Source organism: Aspergillus steynii (genome assembly GCF_002849105.1).
Source record: "Aspergillus steynii IBT 23096 chromosome Unknown P170scaffold_1, whole genome shotgun sequence".
Lineage (NCBI taxonomy): Eukaryota > Fungi > Ascomycota > Eurotiomycetes > Eurotiales > Aspergillaceae > Aspergillus > Aspergillus steynii.
Window position 1 is genome coordinate 4,195,257 of NW_020194398.1, and position 15,589 is coordinate 4,210,845.

Consider the following 15,589-nt stretch of genomic DNA (forward strand, 5'->3'; position numbering starts at 1 on the left):
GGAAAGAGATCAATCCATTACAGTCGTACAAGAACAAGAAAGGAGGGACAAAAAGAGAGACCGATGCAGCCGTACTCGTACCTGACGGAAGAAGGAATTCGCCAGCCTCAACGTCAAGCCACTAGTCGGCTCTAGTACGATATCCAGTGAGATTCTGAGATAAGAATAGGACCGAGTGCGACGCTGCCTTTGGCTGGACCCGGTCACTTGACGCGAACGGCTTGATGCCTTGGTGTCTTGGTGCCTTAATGCCTTGCGGCTGCGCTGCCTGCATGCCTGCGCTGTCAGGCATGGCGGTGAGGGGCAGCGAGATCGGAAGCGGTGCCCCTCGTGACTCACATACTATTAAATTAATGGATTTGCTTCTCCATTAACATCACCGGGTCGCTTCTCTCCATCCATATTATTATCCTCAATTCCATTGGCAGTCTGACGCCCCCCAATTCCGCGCCGAGGGAATTGTCACTGCAACCATGGGTGTCGAATCCGCCTCCTTACAGGAGCGCCTAGAGCGATGGGCTCAACGCCTACAGAACCTCACGGTCTCCCCCCTCACCCGAGACTATCCCGATGCTCAGAACCAGGAGCTCCCCAAGAGGTCAATTGAGGCCTTCGAGTCTCTCAAGATCTCCAAGAATTCCCTGTCACAACTACAAAACGTCTCCGGCTCGTCGTCGGGATTCACGGTCTTCCTGACTGCGTTCGTGGTCCTCGTCGCTCGGTTAACCGGTGATGAAGATATCGCCATCGGCACTAGCTCCGGCGAGGATGGCCGTCCTTTTGTCCTGAGAGTCCCCATTGAGTCGTCGGAAACCTTCCTTCAGCTCTACGCTAAAGTGCAAGCCGTATGCTTTTAGTTCTCTTTCTCTTCGTACGCCCCGAGCTAATGGTTGGCCAGGCATTCAACCAAGGATCATCCGATATCGTCCCATTGGGTAGCCTACGGTCTCATATCCAAGAAAAAACTAAGTCGGAGCGAGCACCCATTTTCTTCCGTTTCGCTGCCTACGATGCCCCCGCCGTTTCGCAAGAATACCCCGCCAACACCTTCGAGACAACCGACTTGGTTGTGAACGTTGCGCCTTTGTCCGACGAGTCGTCGGCAGCGGAGTTGGGAGCATTCTACAACCAGAGACTTTTCTCGAGTGCAAGGATCGCCACAATCCTCCGGCAGCTCTCTCGGATTGTCGAGAATGCCACCAGCAACCCCGAGGAGGCAATTGGGCGCATTGATTTCATGACTCCGGATCAACAGGCGCTTCTTCCCGACCCTACATCCGATCTGAACTGGTCCAAGTTCCGTGGTGCCATCCATGATATCTTCGCTGAGAATGCGAAGAAGCACCCCGAGAAGCTTTGCGTGGTAGAAACCAAGTCTGAGCGATCTCCTCACCGGGAGTTTACGTATCAGCAAATCAATGAGGCATCCAACATCCTGGGCCATCACCTGGTCCAGTCGGGTATTGAGAGAGGGGATGTGGTTATGGTGTACGCCTACCGTGGCGTCGATCTCGTCGTTGCCGTCATGGGTATCCTGAAGGCCGGTGCTACCTTCTCTGTGATCGATCCGGCCTATCCTCCGGAGAGACAATGCATCTACCTTGACGTTGCCCGCCCTCGCGCGCTCATCAACATTGAAAAGGCAACCAAGGATTCCGGTGAGCTCTCGGACAAGGTTCGTGCATTCATCAATGAGAACCTGCAGCTCCGCACTGAGGTCCCTGCGCTCGCCCTTCAGGACGACGGTTCGCTGCGGGGTGGCTCATTGGACGGCCAGGACGTTCTGGCCAACCAAGTCCCCTTGAAGGCCGAGTCTGTTGGGGTAGTCGTTGGCCCAGACTCGACCCCTACGCTGTCGTTCACTTCCGGCTCAGAGGGTCGACCCAAGGGTGTCCGAGGACGTCACTTTTCATTGGCGTACTACTTCCCTTGGATGTCCGAGACATTCAAGCTCAACCCCAATGATCGATTCACTATGCTTAGTGGCATTGCTCATGACCCCATTCAGAGAGATATTTTCACGCCCCTTTTCTTGGGAGCACAATTGTTGGTCCCGGCACGGGAAGACATCCAGAACGAGAGACTTGCGGAGTGGATGCAAGAATACGGAGCTACGGTCACCCACCTTACACCGGCCATGGGCCAGATTCTCGTTGGCGGCGCTTCCGCACAGTTCCCTTCTCTCCACCATGCATTCTTCGTGGGTGACATCTTGATCAAGAGAGATTGTCGATCGCTGCAGGGCTTGGCCCCCAACGTCAACATTGTCAACATGTATGGAACCACCGAGACCCAGCGTGCTGTCAGTTACTACGAAATCCCCAGCTACTCGAGCCACGAGGGTTTCCTGGATACCATGAAGGATGTCATCCCCGCTGGTCGAGGAATGCTCGACGTGCAGATGCTGGTTGTCAACCGCTTTGAACCCAGTCGTATCTGTGCCATCGGAGAAGTGGGTGAGATTTATGTCCGTGCCGCCGGTCTTGCGGAAGGATATCTGGGTTCCGCCGAATTGAACCAGAAGAAATTCATCAACAACTGGTTTGTGGACCCTAAGATCTGGACTGAAAAGGACCAGGCTTCGTCGCAAAACTCAACCGAGCCATGGAGGCAGTTCTACGTTGGCCCCAGGGATCGTCTGTACCGCAGTGGAGATCTTGGTCGGTACACTCCCACTGGTGAGGTTGAATGCTCGGGACGTGCAGACGACCAGGTGAAGATCCGTGGCTTCCGTATCGAGCTTGGTGAGATTGACACTCACTTGTCTCGCCACCCATTGGTGAGAGAGAACACCACTCTGGTGCGACGTGACAAGTTCGAAGAGCCTACTTTGGTCAGCTACATCGTGCCGGACATGGGCAAGTGGGCCGCCTGGCTGTCAGAAAAGGGCCTCCAGGACGATGACTCCGCCGAGGGAATGATTGGCATGCTCCGTCGTTTCCGACCTCTTCGCGACGATGCCCGCGAGCTTCTCCGCAGCAAGCTCCCAACCTATGCTGTGCCAACCGTCTTCATCCCCCTGAAGCGGATGCCTCTCAATCCCAATGGCAAGATCGACAAGCCCGCACTGCCATTCCCTGACACCGCGGAACTCAGCGCGGCCGCTCCCCGACGCAGATCCTCGGTGCTGCAGGCGCTTTCCGAGACTGAGCAAGAGCTGGCGCAAATCTGGGCCAAGCGCATCTCCAACGTGACTGCTCGCATGATCGGCCCTGATGACTCGTTCTTCGACCTCGGCGGACACAGTATTCTGGCCCAGCAGATGTTCTTCGATCTCCGCCGCAAGTGGCGCGGAATCGACATCAGCATGAACGCGATCTTCCGTAGCCCTACGCTCCGTGCGTTCGCTGGCGAGATCGACCGCCTATTGAGTCTCGACTCGCTCACGACCAGCGACAGCAAGGACGCCGCCGCCGCCGAGGCATCCGAGGCTCTCAAGCAGCCCAACGACGAATACTCCAAGGACGCTCGCCAGCTGGTCGACACATTGCCTCAGTCATTCCCCGAGCGCACCGAGGACATCCTCTCGGGAGAACCCACGGTCTTCCTGACCGGTGGAACCGGGTTCCTGGGTGCTCACATTCTCCGCGACTTGCTCACCCGCAAGTCCCCCTCGGCCAAGGTTGTCGCTCTGGTCCGAGGAAAGACCGAACAGCAGGCTCTCGACCGCATCCGCTCCACCTGCCGGGCCTACGGCTTCTGGGATGAGGCCTGGACCAGCCGTCTCCAGTGCGTGTGCGGTAATCTCGGAGAACCTCGCCTGGGTCTCTCTGAGGCATTATGGGAGGACCTGACCAAGCGAGTGGATGCCGTGATCCACAACGGCGCGCTGGTCCACTGGGTGTACCCCTATTCCACCCTCAAGCCGGCAAACGTCCTCGGTACTATTGACGCTCTGAAGCTTTGCGCCACCGGCAAGCCCAAGCAGTTCTCGTTTGTCAGCTCTACTAGCGTGCTCGACAGCGACCACTATGTCGAGGAGTCCGAGCGGATCATCGCGGCCGGCGGAGCGGGTATCAGCGAGGATGACGATTTGGCGGGCAGCAGTGTCGGCCTAGGAACCGGATACGGCCAGAGCAAGTGGGCGAGCGAGTACCTGGTCCGCGAGGCCGGTAGAAGAGGATTGAGGGGAAGCGTGGTGCGCCCCGGTTACGTGCTGGGTGACTCCCAAACCGGAAGTATGCGATTCCAAACCCCATTACCAGGACGAGAAAACAGTCGGTCAATGTGATCAAGATGGATTTTTGGCTAACAACTGCTTACAGCTACGAACACGGATGACTTCCTGATCCGCATGATCAAGGGATGTATCCAGCTTTCCTCCCGCCCGAACATCCACAACACCGTCAACATGGTTCCTGTGGACCACGTGGCGCGCGTGGTTATCGCCGGTGCCTTCCAGCCTGCCTGCAAGCCTATCGGAGTGGCCCAGGTGACAGGTCACCCCCGGCTTCGATTCAACCAGTTCCTTGGTGCCCTGCAGCTGTACGGGTACGAAGTGCCCCAGGTTGACTACGTGCCGTGGTCCACGTCGCTTGAGGAATACGTCAACAGCGGCCAGCATGACGATCTGGAGTCCCAGCATGCACTGTAAGTTCCATCATCTTGATTTCCGATCGATCACAAAGTTAATCCTATGATTTTAGCATGCCTTTGTTCCACTTCGTGGTGTCGGACCTTCCCAGCAACACCAAGGCTCCCGAATTGGACGACAAGTACGCAGCTGCTTCCCTGCGTGCGGATGCCGCCTGGTCGGGTGTTGATGCGTCGGCAGGCGCTGGTGTGACGGAGGAGCTGGTGGGATTGTACGTCTCTTACCTCGTGGCCGTGGGATTCTTGCCCGCACCGCCCGCGTCGTCCACCGCTCGTCCGCTGCCTGTCGCTCAGCTCAGTGCCGATCAGAAGCAGGCGTTGGCCAATGTTGGCGGTCGTGGCGGCACTTCATGAGAAACTTGAAATGGTAGCGTTTGCCGGTGCATTTTTCTCTTTTTTGGTTAGAGCATGAGATTTTTCTTTTTCTTTTTTTATTCCGGGTGCTTCGTATATAGTGATGGGGAGAGAGTGCGAAAATAAATCCAGGGATGGAAGTGTAAATATAGAATTCGGCAGGGAAATCCGAGGGAGAGGTTTCCCAAAACAAAAAGTCATTCCAGTCGATTGGTTTCGAATGCCAGCCTCCTTTTTCCTGTTTCCATCTTTAATTATCGTCCTCGTGTTTTGGCAGCGGGAACTCCCCCACGCAGGATTCCACCGCATTCGACCCAACCGATCAGGGTTCGTCATGACTGGACAAGCAGCGAGCCGGGTCAGCGAATCGAGAATTTACCGCGGGAAATACAGTCCAAATCGATATCGAACGGCATCCACGATCATGCAACCGGATAAGCGGACAGCGAGAGGTCGAAGGCATTTAATCACTCAGACCCGAATAGATTAGTTTAGGGGGGGCACATCTGGCCACTTGCCGCGTTGCCGACTCTCACCGGGCGCTGAGTGCTTATATAAGGCACACCTCGCGACAGCACGGCGCTCTCGTTCCTTCTTGGACTTCACTTCTTCCACTCCAGAACTCCGTTGCGAATTTTTGCTCGAGATCCAGTCTGTCGACTTCTTCATCATGGCTACCACAGGTACGTTGGCGATGCTGTCGGATTTTCCTTCTGCTTGGCGGGTTGCAGCGGGTGGCGGGTTTTTCCTGCGGCCTCAACAGTCTTTCTTTCCCCATCCCCAGCGTTTTTTTGTTCTCCAGTCCCTTTCATCCTGGCTTTTTTCCACTCCTGGTGTTTCGTGACCACATTGAACGGTGTCTCTTGTCGCAACCGTGAACGGATCCCATCGAGTGCTTTCCCATTTTTATTTTTCTTTTCCCTTCTCCTTTTGGCTTCTGTCCCCTCGGATCGTCCTCGGCGAGATTTGAGTCACAAAATCCCCTCTGCCTTCGCACCCATCCCTGCCCGAAAATGACCGTCGCGAGGCTTTTCCCGCGGCCTCAGTCACTTTCCCGCTCCTTCACGGCGGCATGGGAGATGCAAGGCCGCCGAGGGATCAGCCCTTCCCCCTCGTTTCCTGTCGCACAGGGTGTGGCCGGCACATTCCGACCCTGTTCCACCTCTGCGCCGTCATCGTCCGACAATTTTGCCCGGTCGCAGAACGGTGCTAATGTCCCTTCAGATCGTTTCATCTCTGCTTTGGACCACAACAAGCAGTGGGCGGCCAAGACCGCTCAGGAATTTCCCGACCTCTTCCCCACGCTCGCGGTCGGTCAGCATCCTGAAATTCTCTGGATTGGCTGCTCCGATTCCCGATGCCCCGAGACCACCTTGCTTGGCCTGAAGCCCGGCGATGTTTTTGTCCACCGTAATATTGCCAACGTCCTCCACGCCGGTGACCTGTCGTCGTCGGCGGTGATCGAGTACGCGGTTCGTCATCTGCGAGTCAAGCACGTCGTCCTCTGCGGTCACACCGGATGTGGAGGTGTCGCTGCTGCCATGGGTAACAAGCAGCTGGGCATCCTCGACCCCTGGCTCCTGCCTCTGCGTCAGATTCGCCAACAGAACCTGTCCACTCTGCAGACCATGTCCCCTGACCAAGCAATGCTCAAGCTGGTGGAACTGAACGTGGAGGAGGGTGTGAAGCTGCTGAAGCAAAAGAGCGTCGTTCTGGACGCGATTCACGAGCGGGGTCTGCAGGTCCACGGCCTGATTTTCGACGTTGCCTCCGGTGTTCTCCGTCAGCTGGACACCAACGAGCCCGAGGAAGCCATCAAGGCGCGACTAGTCTCGTTCAAGACGGAGTAAAAATCCACGGTCGGCATCGACCGTGCGATGGTGTTGTTTTTCTGGGTCGGATGGTTGGTTCGGTCATCTGTTCATTTTTGTTTCTCTCAGCGAATTCGCGAAGGTGTTCATGTCGGTTAATTTCCCTGTGAGCGACAGACGTAAAAATCTGTGCTCTTGATCATTGTTGTTAGTATATAACTTTTTTTTTGTCCATTTCTTCTCCTTTTGCATGAATACAGTGAAGATCTCGTCATGAGACTGTGTGAATCATCCACGAAAAGGAGCAAAGCTTCCAGTAGAAGCGAAAGGGTCGGGAGAGGAGACGAAGAAAAGGTGAAGAAAAATGACGAAAGAAAAGTGGAAGGCGACAGTTATTATGCCCCCGTCTAGTCTCGTTTCACGCTGCTGCGAAGGCCAACAGATCCTCTTCTCTCCGCGTCCCGGCTGCCTAATCGGGAACCCGAGGGAGTCCACTCCTGCCGCTTCGGGTATGGTCCCGGCCGAAGCGGTTTTGCGTCGGTGCTGCCTGATCCGTCAGGTTTCTATTCCTCTTCCCTATTCCTTCTCTTTCCACCGTAGAATCTTCCGGAGTAGATTTCTAACTAGACGTCTCCTAAGGCCATGAATTCAACATCCTCGAATCAGGATGGGGGCAAAAGCTCCAGAGAAAATTATTTTCCAGCAGACCTAAAACCCAGCAAATCACGATCAAAGTACGCATTACGCAAAGGGTGTGCTGAACCCATGGAGAAGGGCAACAGAGCAAATCAAGCCCATCAATCCCGAAGTTCGATTCCCCCAATTACTAGCATTTACGTCTAAACCAAAATAAACCTGTCAAGCTCGGACTTCCATCAACCAGCCTCAATCTATCCAATTCATTCCCTGCTATCCACCGATCAGTCGAGGCGTCTGCAAAATCACTGGGTGGACCAAGTTGCGTCGCCGGTGTCGACGCCCTGGAAGGTGAAAGACGAGGCCGTCTGGACAATGCGAGCAACGGGCTTGTCAGACTGGTCGGTGGTCTTGAAGTCGATGATGAAATTCTGCAGAAAGTGTCAGTGTGATGCCAGAATTCTTAGTTGGGAGGGGGGAGGGGGCTTGAATCATACGCCATCATTCATGTAGACCTCGACTCTCTGATTACCCTGGAGGGTCTGCTGGTTGTCGTAGTAAATGGTGGCACTGTCGAGCGATATAGCATTAGCCGTTAACTCCAACGACCAAGCCACAGCCAAAGAGAACAACCCAATCCAACATACTTGATATACCCGCTGTTCGGGCGGAAGAACCCATAAACATCGCCGGAAACAGACTGTCCCATACTCGATGAATTCAGCTTGAAGTTCAGCTTGACACGCGAGATGGTCACATTGCCGTTGATCTGGTCGTTATATTCCCAGTGGTAGCACCGACACGCGTTGGCCTGCTTCAAGGACGCTTCGAGCACCTGGCGGCCCAGGGGGCGGCTGATCTCCTGCTGGAAGGCCTTCTTGATCTGTTTCTCGGAGACGTCGTGCGCGCCGCTGCCGTTGATGGTCACTTGGCGGAAGAGCTGGAGGAGCTCGTCGTCGGACGCTGACTGCTGCGCGGAGGCTTGCAGAGGCGCAGCTTGGAGAGACATGGTTGGAAGGGCGGTGGTGGTGTAGGTGGTAGACATCGTGGATGGTTGATTGTTGTAGCTTCTAGTCTAGATACTCTGTTGATTCCGTAGAATGCCCGGGATGATGATGATGATGGTGATGGAGAAGAATCGGAAGGAAATGCTCGGGTCTTTATACTCCATCCACCTCTGCATCCTGAATCGGAAAGCCCATTTTCAGCTTCATCATTTCCCTCCCGGAGAATAAGGAAGCGCAACGATTTGCGCTCTCATCGCGCTCCAATGGTGAACAATGTGTTTGATCCAGATGAAGCCCGGAGAACCTGACATGCGATGCCTTGCTCATGCCCAACTCATTCTATCCCACTTTGCCTACAGATAGCAATCAGTAATGTCTGGGGTTGAATACAGTGACTGTGATCATTCCCAGCTATCCACAACCGCCCGAAGGCGAAGTCGGCGTCGAAAGTCCTTGGCCGTGGCTGCTGCTGAAAATGCACATATGACCTGGCCGGCTTCTACTGGGTATATTACCTACATCTGGTCCGGGGGTAGTTTCCTTCGCAGCTCCAGAGCAAGCAGAAGAAATAGTATACAAACTGAGGTCCGTATCAACAGGGCAGAATCTGCAGGGTCGTAAATGCAGGACCTATACTGAGTGGTCGGGACGTATTGGCACCAAGTCATTCTTCATGGCCTCATCGAGGGACCGTGGCGTGCAGGGTGTATACAGGCTGTATGTGATATCACATAGCGAACCAGTCGAGAGAGTAGCAGAGGCATGCAGGCGAATTGGATGCAGACCTGCATGCTGCATCTATAGGGCGTGCGTGGTGGTCGTGCCCAAACCCAAGACATGCGCTCGACATACGGCAATAGGCATTGTCTGGGGAGTCAATAATACGCGATTGGTAAAGCGACCACGCCAAGCATGGCACAAGGCATATAGTATGGGAATGGCTACTATCCACGGACAGGATTCGGCATGTCTTTTGGACGAACCTATGGGGGTGTCCATGATGTGGCATCTCAGCCAGCCCACGAACCGGTTCGCTGCCAAGCTTCAGGTCTTCACGGGGGATTGTGGCTGACTGAGCGCTGCTGGCATCTTCGGTCTGCAGGACAGCGGAATCACGCTGATTGCTGAAGAAGGGACTGTCTGTCGATCGGGCCCCACGGCCAACTTCAATGGTGCCGACATCGCCAACCGTCGTCGGTATTTGTCGGTTCGTCGGTGGGGGTGGAGGTGGAGGGCTGAGTCATCTGCTACAATGACGACGAGAAAGACCCTCACATCATTTGAATCAGTCGAATACAATTCTCTCGCTTGAAATTGCAAACGATCTACTCATTCATCATGGCAGCCACGCACGAAATGGAATACAACCGGTACGTCACCCAATCACCAACCACGCCATCCATCAGTCCCGTTGGTTAACATCCGCCACCACCATGACAGCCTCGGAAACTCCGGCCTCAAGATCTCCAAGGTCATCTTGGGAGCCATGTCCTACGGCACCAAGGAATGGCAGGACTGGGTGCTCAACGAGGACGAGGCCCTGCCGCTGATCGAGCATGCGTACAAGCGCGGCATCAACACCTGGGATACGGTACGTGAAAGGTCCCCCGCCATGATCGTAGGTAGTACCTAGGTCAGTAAACAGCTAACCACCCAAAGGCCGACATCTACTCGCACGGTCGCTCCGAGGAGATCATCGGCAAGGCGCTGCAGAAGTACAACATCCCGCGTCACCGCGTGGTCATCCTGACCAAGTGCTTCTTCGGCGTCGACGATGAGGGCGGCCAGCCGCCCATCTCGGCGTCCGGGCGCAACGACGCCGGCTTCGTCAACCGCGTCGGACTGTCGCGGAAGCACATCTTCGATGCGGTGGACGCTAGCGTCAAGCGGCTGGGCACCTACATCGACGTGTTGCAGATCCACCGACTGGATCGCGAGACGCCGCAGGAGGAGATCATGAGGGCGTTGAATGACGTGGTGGAGAGTGGGAAGGTGCGGTACATTGGGGCGAGTACGGTAAGTGTACCAGCTTACTAGCTAGCTACCTTACCTACCATGTAGTTATGTAGGTTGGTTGATGCTCAGAAAAAAAAAGCTGACGGATCGATCAGATGGCGGCCTGGGAATTCCAGTCGCTGCAGAACATCGCCGCCCGCAACGGCTGGCACCAGTTCATCAGCATGCAGAACTACCACAATCTGCTAGCGCGCGAGGAGGAGCGCGAGATGATCCCGTACTGCCAGCACGCCGGAGTGGGCCTGATCCCCTGGTCGCCCATGGCGCGCGGCGTATTGGCTCGGCCGTGGAACTCCCGATCGACCGTGCGGGAGTCGACGGACGGAGCGCTGAAGCTCCTCGTCCGAAGCCGCGAGTCCGAGGCCGACCAGGCGATCGTCACCCGCGTCGAGGAGCTCGCCAAGAAGAAGGGCGTCAGCATGGCCCAGGTCGCGATTGCTTGGTCGTTGAGTCATCCCAACGAGAACCCCATCCTGGGCTTGAGCAGTAAGCAGCGCATTGACGAGGCGGCGGCCAGCATCAAGGTCAAGTTGACGCCGGAGGAGATTCACTATCTGGAGGAGCCGTACATTCCCAAGTCGTTGACTGCGCTGGAGCGGTAGATAGATCTGGATTATCTAGACTACATGTTCGGTCGTTGAATATACAGAATTGTTTGATTTTCATATATTTGGTTGGGTTATATTTGCGGCTGCTGTTGTCGCTTGATGCTGTCCAGTATACACGGTATGTTTCAAAGGATCACAGGAGTAAGGAAAGAAACGCCAATCTTGAATCTTGGGTAGTCGTATCGCTGAAAAAAAGAGGAGAGATGAAGGAAATATATAACGAGAGCTGACAGACACGCTGTGCATCGGGGTTGGTTTGGATTCTTATGCCACGTACACCAGTGTCCGGCATTCCAATGTCCAGATATTGTTCAAGAACAAAAGGAAAAAAAAGAAAAAGATAAAAAAAGGTCTTGTGGGTTCTCAAGACATCCTCACCTCCACAAGAGGGAGCCACGAATCGAACATATTTTGTATGTACATCAGCGGAGATTTCAGTAATTCCAACAGGACAAGCACCAGGCTTTCCCTTCAGTGAGCGCCGCTCTTCCGGGTAAGAAAGTCAAATATACTGCTGAACCGATGCCGGCGTTTCCCTTTGGTGGGCGCCGGCTCTGCACTTGGATGCGGCAATTTGGCCGGCTTTTCATGAGAAGCGTCTAGCTGCCGTGTGCCATGGGGCGGGTCGGGGGATCTGCTAGGAGCCGTAAAACGCCTCCCTTTCTCAACGCTCTGCCTCACGCGGCTCGCCGGATTTTCCTGGAGGGCGTTGGCTTCGGTGGCTTCACCGGGAGCTGCTGATTCGCGATGGTTCGAGAGCAGACTATGTCGACTGGGTCGAACCGTGGCACTAGAGGTACGTCTGTTCGAGCGTTCAATAAAGGCGGCGCCGGTCGAGTTGGAGCGCTTGGATAAGCTGCCGTATGCAAAAGTCCGATCAGAAGGGGTGATGCTCCGAGGAGGTAAGGCATGCGAGCCGGACATGCGATGTTTGGGGCTGGAATACGGTCCATCCGGGTGGACCTCTTCGGCCTTGGTGGCGGTCGGGGAAGTCTGACGGGACGAGCACAGGTTTTTAGGGTTGAGAGCCAGGGCGGTGTCCTTGTAGTTGAAGTTATGCGACCAGCCCTCCCTGAATGCCACCCAAATACTCGTGATGATGATCAACGTGCGCAGATTGTCGTCGGTCACGATCACCCTTCGATCGAGCGGTCGATCCAGGGGGGCGTCCAGTTCGGAGGAATCGCTGATGACCGACATACCGGATGTTGGCGACGCGAATCCCGAGGTAGGCATCGAATACTCGTCAAAAACTTCGAGGTGGTTCCGCGTCATGGTTGCGATGACCGGATGCCGACGGGTGCTGGGGTCAATGACACTGAACGTGAACCGTCGCGAGTCCTCCTGGAGTGTCGACCCCGGAGGAGCCGAAACGCGCCGGTTTTTCCCTCCGCGCAGCACCCATCGCAGGGTCTGCACGCCGTGATCCGTTTCGGCGACAAATTCGTAGGATCCGTTGGGAAGCGGAGTCGCCTCCCACACCGGCCCGTGATTCAAGCAGATCTCGGCCTTGCCCTTCGCCAGCGCATCTTCCTTGAGGAGCTGGCAGATCGTCGCGACCACCTCTCGATGCTCCCCGTTCTCGTCGTCCGAGCTCAAATACTTGTCGCCAATGTCTCCACCCGCGCGCTCGTACAGGTCGCTGGTGACGACGATCAGGTCATTCGGGCCCAGCCCTTTCTTGCCTCGGAAGATCGTGGGGAATTTGCGCGCCAGTCGGGGCAGGTATACGGTGGACGGCAAGACGTCGAGGACCGGCAAGGGGCGCGGCGTCTGCGACAGTCGTTGAAGCTGCAACACCAGCTTGGGTCGAAAGTTTAAGCGTCGGTGGCGCGCATGGCTGGCCGGATGGGCCAGCTGATAGGACGTCTTCGGTCGCGACGATTGTTTCCTAACTGATTGAGCACGGGAGATCCGCGGGCGACCGGGGGCGGGTCCGACAGTCGAATACTCCCCGTCGCTTGATCCCGGTTCTTCCGCATCCCTAGACATGGCCGCGCGCGAGCCCTGGTGAGATGGAGATGGATCGGCCTGGGCACCCTTGGGCCCGCCGTTCCGGTTGCCCAGCCTCAAGGACGGCAGTGCAAAGGGGATGGTCGGAGGGGAGGAATGGCGCACGGGTCGCGATTCAGGTTGGTGGGCGTCGTTTTCGTGGGCTGCTGCCGCATCCGCTGTCAATCCCAGGTTAAACAGCATTATTTGACCGGAGGCGGGAGGCTCCAAGGGCCTAACAAGACCAACATCGACAGCGAAGGGGGCAACGCTGTGGAATCAATCGTATGCGGTCCGTCCGGGTCGCTCTGTAACGTGGCGTTCGTTTGTAGATCGCAGATTCCCGGAGTCTATACCTAACGACGGAGTGGCCGGAATGGTGGGGGAAGAATACAAAATGAGGTAGAATCAAACAGCAAGGAAAAGGGAGCTTTCAACAGCGAGGAGAGACAGGATAACAAGGGGGACAGGAGCTTGGCGTGACCTGCACGACCGGAGAGCAGAGTATGAGGGATAAAAGAAAAGGCAGTCGTCAATTGGTAGGGGCAGCAAGGCCAAGGCTACACGGCGGCAGCGATATCGTAATAATGTACTCCGTTCTGCAAGGGAGAGCGCAAAGGACCGGGGAGTAATCCGGCCAGGACGAAGGAGAAGGAAAATTCCTGGAATGTGGGCAGCCGTAGCCTTAAGAATGGAGTCCGGTGTGGTCTGTCAGATGGAGTCCCGATGGTAATGGCGGTCAGGTAAGTCGGTTTGGGGGGAGAATACGAGAGCGAAACCGACGAGAAATGGCCAAGATGGATTGGATACTTCCCAAGAGGAAAACGACAAGGTTAAAAAGGGAGGTCGGAGGGGGGGCTAAGAAAGGAAAAAGAAAAAAATATTCAAAAAATGGAAAAAAGGGCATCCACTTTCTGGATTGTATGCACTCCGGAGGTTCTGTAGTATGAATAATCGGAATGGGAATTTCGCGACTCTTCCAAACACCATCCCGATCACACGCCTCGGCGGATGTCCATGGACCCTCCGAGCGGGATTCTGATTAGTTACGGATTACGGGGCAAGTTGACAGCTTTTTGCGATCATTAATCACGATCTGACAGAGCCTTCAAGAAGAAGGCCCATCTACAAAAACCATTGCCAGCGATCCATGGATGCACCGCCCAAACGGGTTTAGCGGGCGATCCTCGGAAGTCTCAAATTGAAAAAGACCGACGCGGTTTGTGACGCCGCCGTATTGCCGCCGTATCGGTTCGGATCGTCTGCGTTCCATACAGTCTTACCTCTATAGACTCTCTCCCTCTCCCTCTCCCTACTCGTCAGGCTCTGACAGTTCGATTCTCTCCCGCTATCTCCGTCTGCGTCGGAGGTTGTCCTCCTTGTCCGCGCCGCCCTCCGAGATCCATCTGAGCCATTTTCATCGCGATCCTGAGGGATGCCGTCTCAATCTCCCTGGCTTTTAAGCCGCCACTGACTTCCCTCTGCCAAGCGCCCAACTGACCATTCCGGAATACGAGCCCTTACGGTCGGAGGTCACCACCTCCGAGTCGCCGGTCAAAGCCGTGCAGTTCCACGGACGCCACTCTTGGCTTCAAGGTTTTCCCCCCCGTACCTGGCTGGTTACAACCGGTACTCCAGTACTCCAGGCAGCCATCATTCCTGGCGGGCTTAAGAGGCCATGCTTGGTGCCATGATGCCAAGGTCATAAGATTCTCCAAATGTGCGGTTCCTGTCGCCCATCTTCATCCCTACGTGGGAGGCGACGTCTGGTGCCGAATCGGGGCAAGGGATTGCTTGCCACCGTTGCCCCGGTAGGCGTGACTAATCGGCTTTTAGGCCTTGGCTTGGGCTTTGGGGTTCGTAAATTTTACGATGTCCAGCCTTACGATGACTGACTCTTACGGAGTACTCTGAGTAACGAGTCAGAGAGACTGAGAGTACCCAGAATGAAGAAAATTTCCCTTGGGCGGAGTGGAGTCCGGCGGAGGTCGGCTGAAAATTCGACTGACAGCAAGGTTTTTTTTTTTTTTTTTTGGCCCTTCGACTCATACGGTGCGATGGGGTTTCGCGATCTTATCCCCTTCAAGGATGGCGGTTTTCTGGTTTCATCAGGTTTGGGGCCAATGTGGGTATTATTAACGATTACCGTTTGGCAAGGCATAAACTGGTGAAGTGGTTTTACCTATTATTCTATGACGCTGACAGTCATAGCTCATGTTGGCACACGTCATGATGTCGGAGCCAAACAAGGCACACCCCATGTTCAGAATACTTCAGAATCTGAGAATAAACTTCGGTGGTGGCTCTTATATAACCCTTGGCATCTTCTAAATACGTACTCCCTCCCTCTGTCTCCGTCATGGATGGAGTACTTCCATACTTCTGTAGGGCTGAGGACATCCGTGGATGTTCATCCTGTCGCGGGATGACTAACCGCTACCAGTGACCAACAAACTAACCAAAGGCAGTTAGTTATGCTGCCCTTGGCTTATGCAGTTATGCATTCATTATTGTAGGTCCAGAAAGGCCTCATGTGGAGCTTCTGCTTGGTTGGGAGTTTTCTACCGACAAA

At 55.2% G+C, this 15,589-nt stretch overlaps 6 protein-coding genes across 6 annotated transcripts; 4 read left to right on the forward strand and 2 right to left on the reverse strand.

Annotated features, from left to right (window-relative positions):
- Positions 1–387: 387 nt before the first annotated feature.
- Positions 388–4,992, forward strand: aarA (L-aminoadipate-semialdehyde dehydrogenase). The gene is made up of 4 exons (XM_024846252.1): positions 388–845; positions 899–4,178; positions 4,266–4,590; positions 4,647–4,992. Exons 1-4 carry the CDS (start codon positions 474–476, stop codon positions 4,945–4,947), a joined length of 4,278 nt encoding a protein of 1,425 aa, XP_024710341.1. The 5' UTR covers positions 388–473; the 3' UTR covers positions 4,948–4,992.
- Positions 4,987–5,890, forward strand: P170DRAFT_432568 (uncharacterized protein). The gene has a single exon (XM_024848291.1). The coding sequence runs from the start codon at positions 5,168–5,170 to the stop codon at positions 5,435–5,437; it is 270 nt and encodes an 89-aa protein (XP_024710342.1). The 5' UTR covers positions 4,987–5,167; the 3' UTR covers positions 5,438–5,890.
- Positions 5,734–6,987, forward strand: P170DRAFT_432569 (carbonic anhydrase). The gene has a single exon (XM_024848292.1). The coding sequence runs from the start codon at positions 5,961–5,963 to the stop codon at positions 6,795–6,797; it is 837 nt and encodes a 278-aa protein (XP_024710343.1). The 5' UTR covers positions 5,734–5,960; the 3' UTR covers positions 6,798–6,987.
- Positions 6,988–7,699: 712 nt separating this feature from the next.
- On the reverse strand, positions 7,700–8,439 carry P170DRAFT_421662 (uncharacterized protein; the record flags this gene model as incomplete). The annotated part of the gene is made up of 3 exons (XM_024847380.1): positions 7,700–7,825; positions 7,892–7,964; positions 8,042–8,439. The coding sequence occupies 3 exons, from the start codon at positions 8,437–8,439 to the stop codon at positions 7,700–7,702; spliced, it is 597 nt and encodes a 198-aa protein (XP_024710344.1).
- A 1,023-nt stretch (positions 8,440–9,462) lies between these two features.
- On the forward strand, positions 9,463–11,067 carry P170DRAFT_432572 (aldo/keto reductase). The gene is made up of 4 exons (XM_024848293.1): positions 9,463–9,771; positions 9,842–9,992; positions 10,061–10,417; positions 10,513–11,067. Exons 1-4 carry the CDS (start codon positions 9,740–9,742, stop codon positions 11,017–11,019), a joined length of 1,047 nt encoding a protein of 348 aa, XP_024710345.1. The 5' UTR covers positions 9,463–9,739; the 3' UTR covers positions 11,020–11,067.
- A 429-nt stretch (positions 11,068–11,496) lies between these two features.
- P170DRAFT_421664 (uncharacterized protein) lies at positions 11,497–13,221 on the reverse strand (the record flags this gene model as incomplete). The annotated part of the gene is made up of 1 exon (XM_024847381.1): positions 11,497–13,221. The coding sequence occupies one exon, from the start codon at positions 13,219–13,221 to the stop codon at positions 11,497–11,499; it is 1,725 nt and encodes a 574-aa protein (XP_024710346.1).
- Between the last annotated feature and the right edge of the window lie 2,368 nt (positions 13,222–15,589).

What these genes read in the sequence shown, in the direction of transcription:
- P170DRAFT_432569 (XM_024848292.1), top strand. Translation starts at nt 5,961, where the DNA reads ATGACCGTCGCGAGGCTTTTCCCGCGGCCTCAGTCACTTTCCCGCTCC.
- P170DRAFT_432568 (XM_024848291.1), top strand. Translation starts at nt 5,168, where the DNA reads ATGCCAGCCTCCTTTTTCCTGTTTCCATCTTTAATTATCGTCCTCGTG.
- aarA (XM_024846252.1), top strand. Translation starts at nt 474, where the DNA reads ATGGGTGTCGAATCCGCCTCCTTACAGGAGCGCCTAGAGCGATGGGCT. An exon ending in TCTACGCTAAAGTGCAAGCC is followed by an intron (nt 846 to 898) that starts GTATGCTTTTAG and finishes ATGGTTGGCCAG; the next exon opens with GCATTCAACCAAGGATCATC. An exon ending in CTGGAGTCCCAGCATGCACT is followed by an intron (nt 4,591 to 4,646) that starts GTAAGTTCCATC and finishes CTATGATTTTAG; the next exon opens with CATGCCTTTGTTCCACTTCG.
- P170DRAFT_432572 (XM_024848293.1), top strand. Translation starts at nt 9,740, where the DNA reads ATGGCAGCCACGCACGAAATGGAATACAACCG. An exon ending in GCATCAACACCTGGGATACG is followed by an intron (nt 9,993 to 10,060) that starts GTACGTGAAAGG and finishes AACCACCCAAAG; the next exon opens with GCCGACATCTACTCGCACGG. An exon ending in GGTACATTGGGGCGAGTACG is followed by an intron (nt 10,418 to 10,512) that starts GTAAGTGTACCA and finishes CGGATCGATCAG; the next exon opens with ATGGCGGCCTGGGAATTCCA.